Source organism: Rhynchophorus ferrugineus, unplaced genomic scaffold, assembly GCF_030347505.1.
Source record: "Rhynchophorus ferrugineus isolate W39M unplaced genomic scaffold, kcgeb_rfMv2 rfM10, whole genome shotgun sequence".
NCBI lineage: Eukaryota > Metazoa > Arthropoda > Insecta > Coleoptera > Curculionidae > Rhynchophorus > Rhynchophorus ferrugineus.
In genome coordinates, this window is record NW_027472589.1 from 28854305 (window position 1) to 28873619 (window position 19315).

Below are 19315 nucleotides of genomic sequence, written 5' to 3' on the forward strand. Positions count from 1 at the left end.
TTGAAAAATACATCATTCAATCAAATTCATCAATATTGAAGACAATTTTGATTTATTCTCACATCAGTGTCTTATTTTGACCATACAATACAACAATACAATATATAACAGATATATATCCTATTTAACATCGCTAACAAACAAATAGATTGAAATGAATTCAGGAATGAATTCGATGTAGAAGAACATCTTTAGCAGAATTGTTTGTAACCTTTTAAACATAGAATAAAGAGAAATTTAAAAGCTCATTGCAATAAAGCGTAAAGGAAGATAAAATTGTAACAAAGCAGAGCACCAGCTAATAAAACTACTAGATAAATTGTGTCAGTTAATCAAACAGAAATATTTCCAAGGTTTCTTAAAAAGAAAACTTGAAAGCTGAGACTCAAAAACTTTGGTGGAGTGTGGACCTACGGTGTGTAAATATTGAATGACGTAAAGCTGAATAGTGAACGAATCAGATGGACAAAAGAAAGGGATATTCATAAAATCTATTACGAAGTCTCAAACAACAATTTGGACATTCTTAGCAAAAGAAACAAACTACTTTTCACCCATAAATTTATATTGAATGGTGATCCACCAACTGCTTACACAGATTTTGGTGCAAAACTGTCTGTCAAATGACTGTCAAGGAAGACAACCTGGAAAGAAGAAGTGCTTAACACCACCGATTTCATCCATATGCTGAAGTTGTACTTCAACAACTTTTATAAAGTATGAAATGTTGCAAAGACTAATCCAACACGTAGAAAATCTAGTAAATAGTAATAAACTACTTTTGACGCATGAATATATATTGAATAGTGATCCAACACTTGCATGCACAGAATGCAGAACAAGACTGTCTGTTAACTGACTGTCAAGGAAGACAACCCGGAAAGAAGAAGTGCTTATCACCACCGATATCATCCATATGCTGAAGTTGTACTTCAACAACTTTTATAAAGTATGAAATGTTGCAAAGACTAATCCAACACGTAGAAAATCTAGTAACTGTATCAAATGTAATATCCAAATCATATTTCTATAGCAACCGACAAGAATTGACGCAACTGAGCCTAGTATTGAAGCACAAACGTTCAAAATATGCCAAAATAACATTTCAGCACAACTACCGGTAACACGCGTGCAACAGTAGTCTAAAAACTTAAACGATCTACACGTCGTATTCACCAGACGCAGCTTCTTTCACACTACTCATAGGATGACCAAATCAAGCTTGAAAATGTTTTCAGTGCTTAATTCATATTCCGTTTAACAGATGGGAAAAAGATAGCAATAAATGGAAAATGTTTCTAACTAAAGCTTCAAAATTATTTTAAAAAATGTATCCACCTTATAAAGGCATTTTTTCCATTAAATATCTATACCTATACAAAAAAATACCAAAAATTAATTATTAGTCCTCATATATATTAATTCATAAATATCAATGTTCCTTTAAATTTAATTCGAAATTATTTTCCAAAAATTTTAGAAAGTATTTTACGTATCTTAGAACTTTTTTTTTTCAGGTAGTCCTATAAACTATTATTTACGCTTAAGTACATGTATGGACCTGTTCGTACTTAAATCACTATAGCTGAGAAAAATAGGCGTTAATAAAAAACCGACCACCTCATTGGCGTTCGAATATGGGCTGATTTGCTTATCGCCGGTAATCGTGATGTTTATATTTTTTTGCTCATTGTTTATAGTTATGGTCCAGTTTCGGTCTCTTATCAGTTTAAGAGGCGTTGACTTGTGGGTCGGTGGTGTTTGACATGACGGACGTGTGGACTTCGATTATTTGTGGCCTAATTTCGGGAATTTGTGAACTTTCTCGGACGATGAGCGGTTATATTAATGGTGAGTAGTAATTACTGTCGTTTTACGTCTTTGAACTACCTGGGAAACGATAAAATTGCGATTATATCAGATCATCGACGTTACATCTTGCGGTAAATTATTATTAATGGCGAACCTTACTGTAGGATGATGTTTTTTTGGTGATGTAATTGATTGGAGAGCGCATAACTGCTCTTATAATTATATGGGGTTATATTATTTGTATTTATTGTACGTTTTAATTCGATATGCAGCGGGCGTCTAGTTCTAAACGGCGACAATACATTTCCTATGTCCTTGACCAACCATTCAAGGTCATTTTTCAGATATTCGGATCAAGCTCTACGTTGCCAGTTTACATTTTTTGCAATTTTAAATGTAGTATATTTTCCGGATGTTTTTCTAATGACCTCGATTAAATACAGAGTTCTTATATTTTTAACTGGGTTTGTTTATATAGTACTTATATTGTTTTATTATTTGTTGATTGATGTTAATTAATTCATTTCATTTAAATTATTTGGGCAGTATTTTCTTTTTTAATTTTGAAGGATTTTCTTAAACATTTAGGTCTTTGCGGCAAAGAATGACCTATTTTTTCAAGATTAATTTACTTTTATTTAACATATATATTTGTTGTAAATTACTTATTTATTTATTTAACTCGTATTTATTAATTTTGATGGTTTTTGTTATGTTTTTAAGAGTTTACAGTAAAACCTATTTTTTAAAATTACATTCTTATATATATATATATATATATATATATATATATATATATATATATATATATATATATATATATATATATATATATATATATATATATATATATATATATATATATATATATATATAGTTGTCCAATAGCTATATATATTTAGTTATTATATTTAGTTTAAATTATATATTTGTTTCTTTAAGAAATATTACATACGGATTTTATTATATATATTTTCTTCCACGTATTTCTATATACAAACAGTCATACTGAAAACATGGGTCTTTATTCAGTGTCATTATGAAGCAGTGCTAATTAATTTTGAGGTATTTTCCTCAAAATATTTGCATACATTCTTAGATTTTCAAGGGAATTTATTTCTATTCAAATTATATATTTATTTCTTTATATTATTCTTTATATATATATTATCTATTTATTAAGGATTGAAATTAGTTTTCAGGAATTTTCTTATTTTGAGCGTCCTTATTTTGATTTAAATTATAAATTTATTTATTTACAATTATTTATGTTGTCGAATTATGTTTTTAAATTATGATGTAAGTATGATTTATCTGGTCTTGATCTATTACTTAACATTGGTTTCGAATCATAATCCATTAGTATTAAGCCCACTGAAGTACGGGTGACCACAATTGTTCTTGTCATTGAATATAAGCAATCGTAAATATAATTTTAAAACGTCTGAACCTTGAGCAAGATTCGAACAAGCAACTATGACAACATTTTCTATCACTAATCACTACTTTGTTTAGAAGTAAAAAAGTAAAACTTAAATTACATATTGCCAAAACGGCACATATTTGAAGGCAATCCAAGTGCTGACTCCCTTTTGAGTTTCTTCATAAGAATGGATATATTGGATATATGAGGCATGAGACGTGGAATAGAGATAGTTTATTTAAACATTTTAAGGTACTTTTTACGGGTTTTGCAACAAATAGCCGAGCATTATGTACTCTATAAGTATTTTTATTAATTAAATCTTACATTAGATATGCTCAGTACAATGTTAATGTACAAATTAATTTATTACTACTGTTCTGTTGTATTTGCATTAATATACAAGTAAGGCGACTACGGGATTAATACATCAGTATGTATTGCCCAAATATATTTTTTATTACTCTTCGTGAGTCCACAATCTGCCCTATTGGCAATAAGTATTTCTTCTGTTTATATTATATACACATGGCATGTAGAAAATCACTTCATTAAGCAATCTTCTGTATAAAATATTATCTTAATTAATTAGTCTTATTCTAATGCTTATTCTAAACTCTACATATGTCCAGTAATCAGATCAGGTGGTGTTAAACGTTTTAGTCTACGCACTTCACTATCACGTCGCATATTTAGCTGATTAGCGAGTATATCGGGATGCACTGACACTCTTTCGAAGTACTTCACAGAAACACGTTGGATTACACTCGTTATAGGTTCTGGAGGAATATCGCGTTGTATCACTTTATTTGAAATATAGTACGGAGCATCAACAATGGCACGCAACACCTTATTTTGGAACCGTTGAATGATGGATATATTAGATTTGCTAGCGGTACCCCATAATTGAATATGCCCAAATGGGCTTGAGTATAGACTCATACAGCAATACCTTGTTATCTAATGATAACTTGGATTTGCGCCCAATGAGCCAATACATTTGATATAATTTTAGTCCCAGTTGTTTCCGTTTAGAGAGTATGTGCTTCTTCCAGGTTAGGCGTCGATCTAAATGCATACCAAGATATTTAACATGCTCTGCTTGGGGGAGTTGACGATGATTGATATTTACTGGTGGACATGTTCTTCTACGCAGGGTAAACGTTATATGCGTGGATTTTGATTCATTGGCTTTAATGCGCCATGTCTTCAACCATAATTGTATTTGCTCTAGGTGGGTTTGTAGGTTTATTGATGCTGTGACTGGATCTTCATGGGATGCTAAGATTGCTGTATCGTCTGCATATGTTGCCACAGTAGTTATTTTTGTGGTGGGCAGATCAGCCGTATACAAAAGATACAGTACTGGACCCAGTACACTACCTTGCGGAACTCCTGAATATATGGGATTTAATTCGGTATGTTCATCGCCTTGATTTACAATGAAATGTCTGTCAGTGAGATACGATTTTAGTAGCTGATAGTCCGGATGAGGGAGAAGTTTCTTTAGTTTAACCTGCAAGCCCGTATGTCATACTTTGTCAAAAGCCTGAGATATGTCTAGGAAAGCAGCCGAACAATATCTTTTGGCATTTAGGTGAGCGTTTATTTGGTTTACAAGTCTATGCACTTGTTCTATAGTCCCATGCTTATTGCGAAAGCCAAACTGATGTTCTGGAATAATTTTTCTTTTTTCTATTATACAGTTTAGTTTTTTTATGTATAATTTCTCGAAAACTTTCGAGATTATTGGTAATAAACTTATAGGTCGGTAGGAGGTCACATCTTCTGGTATTTTTCCTGGTTTAAGTATCATTAATATTTTAGCTACTTTCCAGATACTAGGGAAGTAATTAATTCGTAGCATAGCATTAAATATATATGTTAATAGTTTTATAGCCTTTTCTGATAGTTCTTTTAAAATTTTGCCAGTAATTAAGTCATAACCAGGAGCTTTTTTAATATTAATCTCTCTCATTATTGTATGTTTAACTTTTTTGACCGTTAATTTCTCGTGCGGTAAATCCATTTGAAATGGCGAATCTAGAAATCTAGTAATTTTATTTTCGTCATCTTTATATAGCTGAGACTGGAAAGGTTTAAAAACATTTTTTAAGTGTTTTGAGAAAACGTCGGCCTTCTCTTTATTGCTTCTCGCCCAATTATTTTCGCTTGTTTTAATAGGTGGGTTATGCTGCTGGGATCTCCTAAGCTTTTTTGTTGCTTTCCACAATGAATAGTCTGTAGCCTCAGTTGATGTCAAGTTTTCTAGGTATTCTGGAATGCCTTGGTTTTGCTCAATTTGGATTAGATCTCTCAGCTCTTTTATGGCCCTATTAAATTTTCTTTTATTCTCTTCAGTCCTTTGCTGTTGCCAATTTCGTCGTAGCTTTCTTTTTTCTGCTATCTTTTTCTGTATTGTACATGATATATATGTATTTTTTCTTGGAAATGTTTCACTGTTGGGAGTCGCGGAATATGCTGCCTCCTGTATATTTTTTGCAAGATTTATTGCTGCTATTTCTATATCCATTTCAGTTTGTAACGGTAAGTTTAGAGAGATATTTTGGTCTAAGTTTTCTCTAAATGAGGGCCAGTTAGTTCTATTATTGCACAGAGAAGGGGGTTTATCTTTGATGGTAATTTTTGAAGAAATTGTTACTATTATTGGTGAATGATCAGAAGACAGGTCGAAACATGATTCTGCCTGACACTTTTTTGGGTCAATATTTTTTGTAATACAGAAATCTATTGTATCTGGTTTTTTATTTCTGTCTGAAGGCCAATATGTTGGTTCACCAGTAGAGATATGTTGTAAGTTGTCTATCCTTATGGCTTTGAGCAGTTCTCTACCTTTTGAGGTTATTATTCTTGAACCCCACATTAAATATTTTGCATTATAATCTCCTCCTGCTATAAATCTATTACCTAGCGTACTGAAGAATTCTTGAAATTGTTCTGCCTTGTTGTTATGTTTGGGTGGGCAATAAATCGCAGAAAATGTTAATGGTCCATGGGCTTCTTCTAATTTTTTAATTTTTCTTTTTCGAAATGCTTTATATCATCTCGAATTATTATGGCTGTACCTCCATGTGCTTTATCATCAGGGTGATTTGTATGATAAAGCTTATATTTAGGAACTTTCAAATAATTTTTGTCCGTAAAGTGTGTTTCGGAAACCATCATAACGTCAATATTTTGTTCAATTACGAACATTTTTAGTTCCCTGGTGTGTTGTTGGAGCCCATTGGCATTCCAGACGGCGTAGTTTGCCCAAATATAATCATATGCCCAAATATAATAATAAAACTAATCTACTATTAACAAGTTCGTATACTTTAGTTCGCTTCAATCTGATTTCCTGCATGTTGTCCAATAGCTGTATTGCTACCACGTTGCTGTGATTTAGCATGCTTATTTAATGTTTTAAGGCGAAATCTTGGATCACTTTGTATATTTGTTGACCGCTACTTGTACTTTTTATACAACTTCAGACGGAGATAGATATTTTGCCATGATAACTGTGTCGTCGGCAAATGTTCCAAGTACTGTTGCTTTTGTCGCTGGGATATTAGCAGTATAGAATAGATACAGGAGTGGTCTACGAGACTACCCTATGGAATCCCAGCCGAAATAGGTTTAAGTGTTGAGAATGCCCCTTTATGCGAGACTCCAAATCTCCTTTGGAAAAGATATGATTCCAGAAGTTAACAGTAATTCCGAGATAGCAATTTGCTTATTTTATAGATTAATCCCAAATGCCATACTCGCAGGGCAGTATTTATTTTCTTCGAATGACTTTTCAACAACCGCTCTTAATTTGTTGTGCATTTGGTTGATTGTCAGGTGGTGATTTCGAAATCCAAACTGGAAATCCTATATTTCTATAAGCGGTTTAATACGTTTTAACATCAGCTTCTGAAATAATTTTATATCGCAGGTATTTTTCAAGAGTTATGAGTAATGAAAAATGTATGACGTGCTATAGTTTTGTCGCGGCGTGATCTGTCCAAGATGGCACGCTTTCCTTTATTATAAATAATAATTCTCTATTATTTCCGTATTTTACCAAACTGAATCATCAAAAGATCACAACATTGAGACATCACATTCGGGAATCACATAATAACAAACGAAATATTGGAGTAGTTCACCTAGCAACAGCCAGCTCGCAGTCAATTAATTTTCATCATCAGCCAGCATCAATTAATCAGAGCCGTTGTGTGGTGAAACAACGATATTATAGAGAACGATCGTTACCATCTGTTTCTGGACGGCGACGGGGCACGTTCACTATCGCGTTTTGTGCTTGTCGGCTATTTTTCAGCAAACAGAAATTATTTCCCGACCGATAAGTCGCAGGAATTTCGTTTTTACGCTTCCTGTACCGACAGATGGCGCGGGCTCGACCGGTTAGTCTGTCATGGGATACAGAATGTTGCCGTACTTGATTTTTAATTTGTTTTTCATTATACATCATTGTACTGTGGCCATATATATGTATTAAACAACGACGTCGAGCAAGTACGAAATTGGTCGTGAGTTTTTTCGTTTCTATACTTGTTGGTGTGTGAAAAAGTACTTTTACGTGTTTTTAACGTTTGAATATAACATATAAGGAATTCTAATAAGAGCAGGGTTAAATGTAATATATACAGCGTTAACTTATTACATATAATTTTAGAATTGTTTCGCGTGGTCTTAACAGGAAGGTGCTGAGGACGACATTTCGCCATATTTCATTGGTTACTTTAAATTGCCATTACAGACACTTGTAAAGAAAATAATTTATTAGGAAGGCATTTCATTAGTTGATGGTTTCAGATGCATCACGTCACTAACCCTGACGTCACATTCTATTGACCAATTAAATTTGAAATAAAATAAAATAAAAATGTACTTTCTGAAAAAAAAATTATTAAAATAAAATTCTACATATACACAATTATCATATAATATTAACATGCTAAAATATAAGTATATATAATGTATATAATTAAAAATAGTGAAATATAAATATATAAATAATAAATAATTAACTATAAATATGTAAATTAAATAAATTAAAATGAAATATAAAAAAAGTTTCAATCTAAATGAGAACACAGCAGATCTCCTGGCTAATATAATTAAAATTTCTATAGTCTATATCTAATTTTCTAGTCTATAGATCCTTTTTTCATTTTCATATTTCTTTAGTGTTATCAATTTAAATAAGATGTTTTAAAATACCTGTATTCTTGTTCGTTCATACTGAAAGCAGACCAAGTCTGTGTTTCTTAATATTTTATTTAATTGATCAATACAAACATATGTTGATGCATGTTATAATTATTTATTAAATGTTATTGTGAAACATTAAAATTACAGCAACAAAAAATTAAAATAATATAGACATAGGTCTTTAAGCCCTATTAACAATATAATAAAATAATCATGACATACTATGTTGTCTGTAAAATCAGCATGTTCTACAAATTGTATTATTTTATTTTGTATTATTTTTTTATATAGATCAGGTCAATTGAAATGCCCCAGGCTTGACACGTAGATGGCACTATTAAAATTAAATCCATATGTTTTTTTATTTAGCCCTAACCCTAAGAATTTCGCGTGTTTTATTGCGTTTTATCGGGAAAAATACAGTTGAAGCAAAAACTTGGCGTGATGCCGAATTTCCTGACATTGCTCCAGGAAAATCAATCATCAAGGATTGATATGCTAAGTTTAAACGTGGTGAAATGAGCACCAAAGATGGTGAACGCAGTCGACGCCCAAAAGAGATTGTTACCGACGAAAACATTAAAAAAATCCACAAAATGATTTTGAATGACCGTAAATTGAAATTGAATAAAATAGTAAATACTCTAAAGATATCAACTGAACGTGTACATTAAATCATTCACGAATATTTGGGTATGAGAAAGCTCTGTGCAAAGTGCGCGCCGCGTAAGTTCACTATTGACCAAAAACAACGACGAGTTGATGATTCGGAGCAGTGTTTGAAGATAATCAAGCGTAATAAACTCAAGTTTTTGCGTCGATATGTGACAATGGATGAAACATGGCTCTATCATTTCACTCCGAAGTCCAATCGACAGTTTTCCAAGTGGACTGCTTACGATGAACCCGCTCCAAAGCGTGGGAAAACGCAACAGTCGGCCGGCAAGATTATGGCGTCTGTATTTTGGGATGCGCATGGAATAATTTTCATTGACTATTTCATAGTATTATTGGACCATTTGAAGGACCAAAACCGCCGAAACACAGCCGCATTTGAAGAAAAAAAGTGCTGCTTCACCAAGGCAATACACCGTGTCACAAGTCAGTGAAAACGATGGCAGAAATTTATGAATTAGGTTTCGAATTGCTACCTCGTCCACCGTATCCTTCAGATCTGACCCCCAGCGACTATTTCCTGTTCTCAGATCTCAAAAGAATGCTCGCTGGAAAGAAATTTTCTTCGAATGAAGAGGTGATCGCCGAAACTGAGGCCTATTTTGAAGCAAAGATCAAATAATACTATAAAATTGGTATCGAAAAGTTGGAGGGGTCGCTATAATCAGAGTATCACCATTGAAGGGAATTATGTTAAATAAAAAAAACTAATTTTGCCAAAAAAATTGTTCTACTATGGTAGGCAGGAGACTTTTCAATTGACCGGTTATTTGTACTCTTAATTTCCTTTGAAGATTGTAACTTTGTTTAACGTTTAGAAAAACTGAAATTAATTTCTTCTATGGGTGCCTAAGATTCCTGATTTTTTGTCATTTTTTAACAAACAGTAGTCTTCCGATTGGTTAAAAACCCTAAGTACTGACATTATTCTTCAATTATTTAAGCCAATTATAAGAAACAATAGTGGTATAAGGCCTTAAGTCCGAATTATAAATGAAATTCTTAACTGGATTAGCAAAGAAAGTTAATGAAGGATGTTTTTCTGCTTATTTCCGGCGTATCTTGGGAACATTTTCGTTATTGCGGTTATATACATATTCATTTTGGTAGCGGAGAACATAATAAATATCATGGCGTCAATGAAAAACTAATATTTCACATGCAATCATGTAAATTAGTGTTGGCTTACGTTTGGGAAATATTTCAGATGAATATTTAATAAGCTACCTGACATTTATCGATAAAATGTTCATTTGAATATGGATTGAAACTATCGTGAGAATAATTTTATCTCAATCAATAATAATCTCCAAGTAGCTTTTATGTTCCTACTACAGCTCCATTGAAACTGGGTCCTTTTGTTTTGTTTTGAAATAGCATATCAGTAATTTGACAGGGTCACATGGCTTAAGTTGACAAGATACCATAGTTACAATTAAATTAATTTTTCTATTTTTTAATGAATTGATAAAATATTGTTTTTAGATGAGGAAACACGAGTGTATTGTAATTATATTCCCTATATATTTTTCTATCGATTAAAAATTGAGGATTTAATCCCAAATACGATCAAGGTAATAATCTTCAAATACCTGACGCCAATCTTACCGAGAAGACCCTAAATAGATCAGAATTTAATTAAGCTAAAGTAATGGATACAAAGAAAGAATTAGGTTATCCAAAGAAGAGACATTGAAATAAGAGATAAGCTAATATTTGCATTTACAACAACTAAGAAGCATATAGCAGGGGGTTCTTTGTGGTCTTTTGATTTATGACAAGGCGCCATGTCTCACCAGACCACGTTAGATGCGGGAGAACTTCCCATTGGAGATGTATGACCAAGGCTTGTCGTGCAAGAAGATGACTGCTTCTGTTACTTAACGAGTCAATTGAAAAGTCCCGGCCACAGTACACATTTTTTGGCAAATTTTTTTTTATTCGACATAATTCTCTTAAAGTGGGAATCACTGATTATAGCGACACTCCAACTTTGCGATACCATTTTTATAGTACTTTCGGCGACCACCTCTTCATTCGACGAAAATTTCTTCTCAGCGTGCATTCTTTTGACATCTGAGAACAGGAAATAGTCGCTGGGGGACAGATCTGGAGAATACGGTGGATGTGGAAGCAATTCGAAGCCCAATTCACGGATTTTTGCCATCGTTTTCACTGACTTATAACACGGTGCATTGTCTTGGGGAAGCAGCACTTTCTTTTTCTTCAAATGCGGCCGTTTTCGGCGATTTTGTCCTTCAAACGGTCAAATATCGCTATGTAATAGTCGCTGTTGAGGGTCCTACCTTTTTCAAGGCAGTCAATGAAAATTATTCCATGCGCATCCCGAAATACAGACGCCATAACCTTGCAAGCCGACTGTTGCGTTTTCCCACGCTTTGGAGCGGGTTCATCGTGTGCAGTTCACTCGGATTACTGTCGATTGGACTTCGGAGTGAAATGATGGTGCCATGTTTCATCCATTGTCACATATAGGCGCAAAAACTCGGGTTTATTACTCTTGATCGTCTTCAAATACTGCTCCGCATCATGGCTTCAAGCCAAGTTTTTGCTTCAACTGTATTTTTCCCTTCAAGAAGCAATATTTTATCAACATGCGAAATTCCTTTTTATCCATTTTTTTCTCAATAGCAAAAGTTGCTTCACTCAAAATGCTATAATTCACAAACTAATGATCCGACAGTTGTCAAAATACACGCACGAGGGTTAGGGTTAATTAAAGAACTTATGGATTTAATTCTAGTAGCGCCAGCTATGTACCAGGCCGAGGTCTTTTCAATTGAATGGTTACCATTGCTATTATTTTCTGCAACAATATGTTATTATATTGGTTCAGTTGATGTCTGTAGATATCTGCAGTGATAATATTATTTGGTTTTAGTAGGTCGTAATATACTAGTAATACCTTTCTGATCCCACCATATGCACAAAAGTTTATGACCATAAGTATTTTGCGATCGTGAAATGGACTAGCCCATGGCTTTTTGCGCATGGGATTATCGTAGTAGATCGAATTTTCATCGACACTCACGGAAAACTCTTTTTTTTTACTGATAAGCAATGAAATCGTAATTTTTAAATTCCTCCTATAGCATGCGAACGTTATGGAAACAGTTTATCAACCAACTTCTAAGCTGCCTGAAAGTTATTTGAGAGTTTGAGATGGGTTTTCCTTCAATAGGTTGTGCACTTCACTGTTTCCGAACCTTTTTGCATGTTCATTGTCATTAGCATTAGCGTCCGTGAAACTGATAACTCTATAAGATCAAATTGAAAACCGTTATTTTATGTAGGAAATGTCAAAATCGTCGAATTTGACAATTAGGTTGTTTAAAAGCATAGAGTAATATATAGAGTGTTAATTTAATACAATTAATTACAGTTTTTTTTTGAGTTGTCTCAGCAGGAAGGCGCTGATAACGTCATTTCAGTGAATTTCATTGCTTAATTTAAATTACCATTACAGGCACCTGTGATGAAGTTATCTCAGTTAAGAAGCTTTAAGCCAAAATATTAATTATAAGTATCTTGACAAATATACATTTGTGTCAAGTAAATGAACCCCTTCAAAATAATTAGGTTTTTAATTGATTGCACTTTACAAACAACTTTTTAAAGGATAACAAAATCTTTTCATGTGATATAATCACATTTACCTTCAATGTTATTTTGCAATCGTCCCATTTGGATACATTTTGTGTTTAAACTGTGTGTAATACTTTCATGATTTTTTCTGTTATATCCCTGTAAGGAATAATATATATGAACACAAATGCTATATATAAATAATTGTATATGTACCAGGTAAAAGCAATGCTACGTCACGCTCGCATCCTTAATCTAGCTAATTTGGGTTATTTCTTCCAAGGAAAACTACATCTGGTTTTTTAGCATATACACTGGATACACAACACTTTTGGGGATGAAGATACATTATAATTAAATAATAGTGATTATATTTAAGACAAAAAATGCTAATTGTATGTTATGTCAGACGCACGAAGATGGCGTCGTAAACAAACTGAAACAAACAATCCCATTATAGAAATGCACCAATCAAACGCCTTTGTAGGCCAATTCAAATGAACCACTCAAAAAAGTGGACTCAGAGCCAACGTTGAATGGACGACGCAAAACATTTCCTCGGTTTCGCTTGTTTTAGTAAAACCTCTATGTTTAAAAGTTGATGCATCCATTCGATGGATTCATTTATTAACATTTAAAGAAAGAAAAAATTATTTAAAAAAATAATAATTTTAAGTAAACTAGAAAACCATTAGACAATGGCAGTGACTAACGTGCAATGATATGTATATTGACAAACAAGGATGGGTAAAACATGCACAATCACAACTTTCAAATAAATTAGGTTTTTAAAACAATATATTTTAAACAATGAATGAGTGTAAACAGGAAATGGACAGTTATATACATGGACAGTGGATGTTAAGACTTAATGGAAAAGGATAGGTGTGAGTTGTTGATGCGATTGAACGAGTTAGATTGACCAGGGAATAAAATAAGTATGACGAACAATAATTATTTGAGGGTTAATACGAAGAAGTCACGCTGAGCATGCGTGAATTGAATTCTATAGAGGTAACCTAAGTAACCTAAGGTAGAAGTCTCCTAGTAGATGAAGAACCGAGATGGGTGTTTTCATGGAGATTTCGCGATTTGGTGGCGAATCAAAGGAGGACATCAGATAACCATGTTTGAAATTGCAATGGCCTAGTCCCATTCGATTCAACTTCACCGCACAGGAGCGTATAGATGGTATGGGAATGATGGTGATGGAGCCATGGAGACAACGCTGAGGAGTTTGTTAGTCCTAGCTTCCAGGTCCCAATGGTGCTGTAGGGAATTCCTTATGGGACAATGAGACAAGCTCTTGCATAATTTCGATAGTTAAAAAATAATGCAATTAAAGTTTGAATTATTACAATGTCCACTATATTCATCGAATTTAACACCCTGCGACTTTTTGTTTATTTTCAGACATAAAGGGTGATAATGTTAAACAAGATGTCTGAACTAATTTATTTTTCTGAAGATTTAAAACATAAGTTGTTTATACCTTCAAATTCATTCAATATGACTTCGTAGTCAGTGAATAACTTATAGAGTTGGGAAGTATCGACCATTTAGTAATTAACTATTTTTAATTATCGACTGTTTCTTTCGACTTTTGGTTGACTAGTTCAGTCGACTATTCAGTTGATTGAAACAATCGTTGCTATAGTAATATTCTGACTAGTTTTTAACATTCTGGATTTGCTGCCCTAACCTTCAAAGTGGTGGATGTATGCTTGATATATGGTTTTATATTTTGTTTGCAATATGATTTTAAAAAAAATATACATAGAACATAGTACAAAAACAACATTTGATTGATAAATAATAAAATACTTTTGGCTGTATTTATCTTATCTTGGCAACTATTAACTCTCTTTTCAATCATTTACAATTATTAAAATTATTATTATTATATTAATATTATGTCATTGTTGCTTTCCACATATATTTAGGATCATTATTATTCAATTCCTTTTTGTAAATTCGAAGTAATACTAAAGTGTAAAATTAACTTTGTACTACCATCTATAGCCTCTATAGCAGTTATTAGAGAGTATATAATATTCCAAGCAGTTATTTGATTGAAAAAGTAATTACTATTTTCAGTCAACTACTATTTTCATTATCGACTTTTTGAGTCGATAGTTCCCAGCCCTACTTATAATAAAACATATGACATTTTAAATTTAGAAATGATGATTGTTGATATATATACGTGTTATCTAGCGATCGCTTCCGCGATTTTACACAAAACCGTTGCTCGTTGACAAGATACTAGTTCGAAGCACTCGAGAAACTAGGTGCGTGCAAACACAGGTGTATCGTACCGGTAAAGGAAAACGTTTCAGAGATCAATTAGCCGGTCTGAGTTTGTTCGTACTCGCCAGTATGCTCTCGCGGTATGCTGGGCCGATACGGTACAAATTTGGTGTTATCATCGCCGCTTGCTTAGATTCAGATTAGAAAAGTAAACAGGTGCGTTCACACCTGTGCGCCAGAGATGGTGTTTTGTTTTACACGACTTGGTGGCTCCGATCTTGAAGATCGTTGGAATGTATACATAAGTTATGAAATGTGTAGGATTTAAAAAAAAATTCTTAATACGGTTGAACACTTTTTAACAGACTTGGAAAAAGGAAGAGGTTCTATGTTCGGCTGTATATATATATATATATATATATATATATATATATATATATATATATATATATATATATATATACGTGCCAATTTTAAAGGTTTATTAAAAATTGTATTTAATTTATTCTGAAAAAATCGATAAATATCGGCTAACAAAATATAGATATATCGATATATCTTTGATTGATTGATGTCACTTTTTATGCGATTTATTTTCGCTTGACAAGATTAAACGTAAAATATTCGCACTCGCTGATCAGTAGATTCTGTTTAAACTCAGTTTCATTCAACTTTTTGTTGATTATTGAGCGCCCAATTTCTCCCTAGGTCAAACAATATAACACTAAGTATTTTGATAATCTATAAGGATATTCTTCGTGAGACTATATATGCGATTTCCAGCTTTTGTATCCGGAAATGTACAACACCTTCCTCCAAATCAAAAGCTTATTATAGTAAGTGATTTGGGAGTATCCATTGTACCTTCGTCTACCAGTTCGCTTTTGATGATCTTCTGAATGTTTTTACCCATATTTTCGTAATATAAACTGTATGGCATGGTTTCTTAAGTTTCTGAGTAACTGCAACCCAACTTTAGTGGCTGTTCACCTTGAACTGCAAGCTTCTGTCCAAATTCTAGTAGATTAGGTTAATTCACAGCAACTTGAACCTGACTTTGATGGCCTTAAGTCCTACAATTTTTTGCTCGAATTCCTTTAAAGTATATCAAGCCATGCTAGGATTAACTGAGGAACTGATAGAAATTACCAAAACAACTTTAATCTGTATTCCATTATTAATAATCTATTTTCTTTTCATGATCAGTTATTGTTATAACTATATCCCTAGCATATTCAGACATAAACTCAGCTTTTTTTCGAATAACCAGGACGTATTAGTCAAACTCTATAATATATATATATATATATATATATATATATATATATATATATATATATATATATATATATTTATATATTCTGTTTCGAAAATCATTTATATATTAGGAACAATAGTTAGTACTAAATATTGGAGTGTACAGGTTATATTTAAAATATTTTCTTCATCTTATTCTGATATTTCTAGTCATTATCCTTATTCATCTACCCACTTTTTCAGCTCTCGAACTCTAACAATGACAGTCTCCATTGAATCCATAGAAATTTGCATATTAAATGATAATTGTACAGTCTTTGCTTATAATGGTATATGTTGTTTATTATTTTGCAATTTTAAATATAAACACACTCAAACCACAAGGAGCTGGCAAGAATAATAAGTGTATAAAAATATTTATCTATCGAAATAAACGTACAAGTGTTTTTGGATTTGTAATCAAACGAATAACAATAAATCATGATTATGCTTCAGTACATTACACCTGATTGTTTTTACGAGGAAATTTTACCATCTTAGTACATTTGTTATCACTATATTACGCAGATTTAATAAAATTTAATATAAACTGTAGCGAAAATAATTTCCAATAGTAATGTTAATTTAAATTACATACTTTTATGTATGTAATCCATTGCATCATAATCTATTTCAAACAATCACAGAAATATTGTGTTTATCTAATGAAATTGGATTAGTAGATTTACAAAAATGCATTTATTTTCATAATTAGGTCGAGATTGATAATTTATTTGCTAAAATAGAGCCATAAAAGAGCAATAAGAACAATTATAAGCTGAACACTAATATCAATGCGAATTCCTTCAGTATTCCTAACTGAACTCCATAACTTTATAAGAATTTTAGAATTTTTTTCTCAAGAACACATTTTTAATTGATGATACTACTAAATATAAATGCACTTAAAATATAAGGAGCCAACAGGATAACATGTTTATCAAAAATATTTATCAATATAGAACACGGTACAATTTAGTTCAGTACATAGCACCTGGCTGACTTTATGCGGAAATATACTGTCTTAGTACATTTGATATCACTATTTTGCGCACATTTTATAAAATTTGTTATAGAATAATCCAAAAACAACATTCTGCGTCAACATTACATTACGATATCAATATTTTTTGTTACATATGCTAGTGTCTCGTATTTGTTCTTTGTTATTGTACTATTACCTTTAATAGTTCAACAATTTACTCACTGAGCCATAACCATAATTATTCCTTGTGATAATCGTTATTAGATGATATATACAGGGGATAGACAAAATAATATGAATACCATGCTACATATTAGCACACTTTGTTGCATGTTGGCAGCACAGCAAGTAAACATATGCGACGCCTATGTGTTGCCTATGCTCAGTTCACATTTCAAGTCTTTGGGTTATACTTCAGTATATTAGATGTACATACAAAACATAACAATAAATTTGAAAGTAAAACTATACTGTGTGTAGATACGCTGAATTATTGGCACGACCACTTCATTCTTTCATTCGCGCTGATGGTGCTTTTGTTATCGTATAACCTGTATACGTCAATGCGCTACTTTCTGAAAGTGCTAACCTAATTGTTAAAATCAAAATTGTGTTATTCAGTGCACACAAACATTGGGACTTTGAAACAGTTCATCAAACAGTTCTAGAAATTTATAGTGATGCTCATGGTTATATCCCAATTGTCGATTTTGATTTCAATTCCTTAAAAGTGACAAAGTGTTCCCAATGACAAAGAATAACCTGGAGTCATGGGTTGCTCCAGAAGAACCACATTGACACTGAAGTGCATATAGTGGGATCAGCAAGGTCTATATTACTAGCTGTTAAAATCAAATGAAAATGAATAAATTGGACGACATACTGTTGCAAAAGCAAAATAACAGTAATAGAGAGTGACAGACACTAGGTCAGCATCCTGCATGTCAAGTTTGGCTACATGTTGCAAGAGTTTGAAGGACATACTATATCAGCTCGAATCTGTTCACTGCAACTTGAGATATCATGTCAACCGTCTGGAAAAAAGTAGTTTCTAGGAAAGTGTGTTTGAAGTTTCGTTTTTAGATGCCACGTCACTAAAACAGCTATATCTCCGAAATTAATTTAAAAAAATCCCTTAAGTCCGACTAATTTCACTCAACTACATTTGACTGAAATAGTAATTACTATTATATCTAAATAGTATTTCTAGTTTTTTTTTTACTATCGATTAGTTCGACTGTTTTCAGTCCAAAGTTCCCAATAGTAGAAAACACTATGCCTTATATTTGCCAAGAGTAATTACTATTGAACTTTTTTTATACATAAATCCTAAGCATCGAAAATATCATTGCAAGTTGATCTACTGCGCAAAACGCGTCTAATTGATATGTAATCTGTTCAAAGTTATTTTGTACACACGTCATTTAAATTTGTGATATAAAAACGTCTCAATGTTGCCGCATTAACAAAAATTTTGTCAAATATAATTTATTTTAACATTATAGAACATATAAAAGCTACAGTTAATTATACAGCGACAATAGTTTGTAGGTTAGAATTATAACCTCTTATCACTATTGCTTTCAAGAATTTTGCATACGTCTAACAACCGGACGTCTTTAACCGACTCATTCGTTTACGTGTTTGAACTAATGAGACAGCATTGTGTCTCTTTTTAACTAGAATAAAATCAGAAAGAAAATATTGATTCTAATTGAAGTCTGATTCTAAAATGAATTTACAAATTGCGGCAGCCAACAACTGGCTAATTGAAAAGTCACCGGCCTGACACATAGACGGCGTTACTCGAATTAAATCCATATATTTTTTAGTTAGCCCTAACCCTCAAAAGATGCGTGTATAAATTTGACAGCTGTCTGATCATTAGTTTGTAAATTATAGCATTTTGAGTGAAGCAACTTTTGTTATTGTGAAAAAGTGGATAAAAAGGTATTTCGCGTGTTGATAAAATATTGCTTTTGGAGGGAAAAAATACAGTTGAAGCAAAAACTTCGCTTGATGCTCAGTTTCCGGACACTGCCCCA

At 32.5% G+C, this 19315-nt stretch overlaps 1 protein-coding gene across 2 annotated transcripts in view; it reads left to right on the top strand.

The window, feature by feature from the left end:
• The first annotated feature begins 1713 nt into the window (after positions 1-1713).
• Positions 1714-19315, top strand: part of LOC143203994 (uncharacterized) — a 207974-nt gene continuing 190372 nt past the window's right edge. For both annotated transcript variants that reach the window (XM_076416388.1, XM_076416390.1), the window contains exon 1: positions 1714-1851. In XM_076416388.1, the coding sequence (XP_076272503.1) occupies positions 1767-1851 (85 nt within the window). In that variant the 5' untranslated portion in view covers positions 1714-1766. The remainder of the gene's footprint in view (positions 1852-19315) is intronic.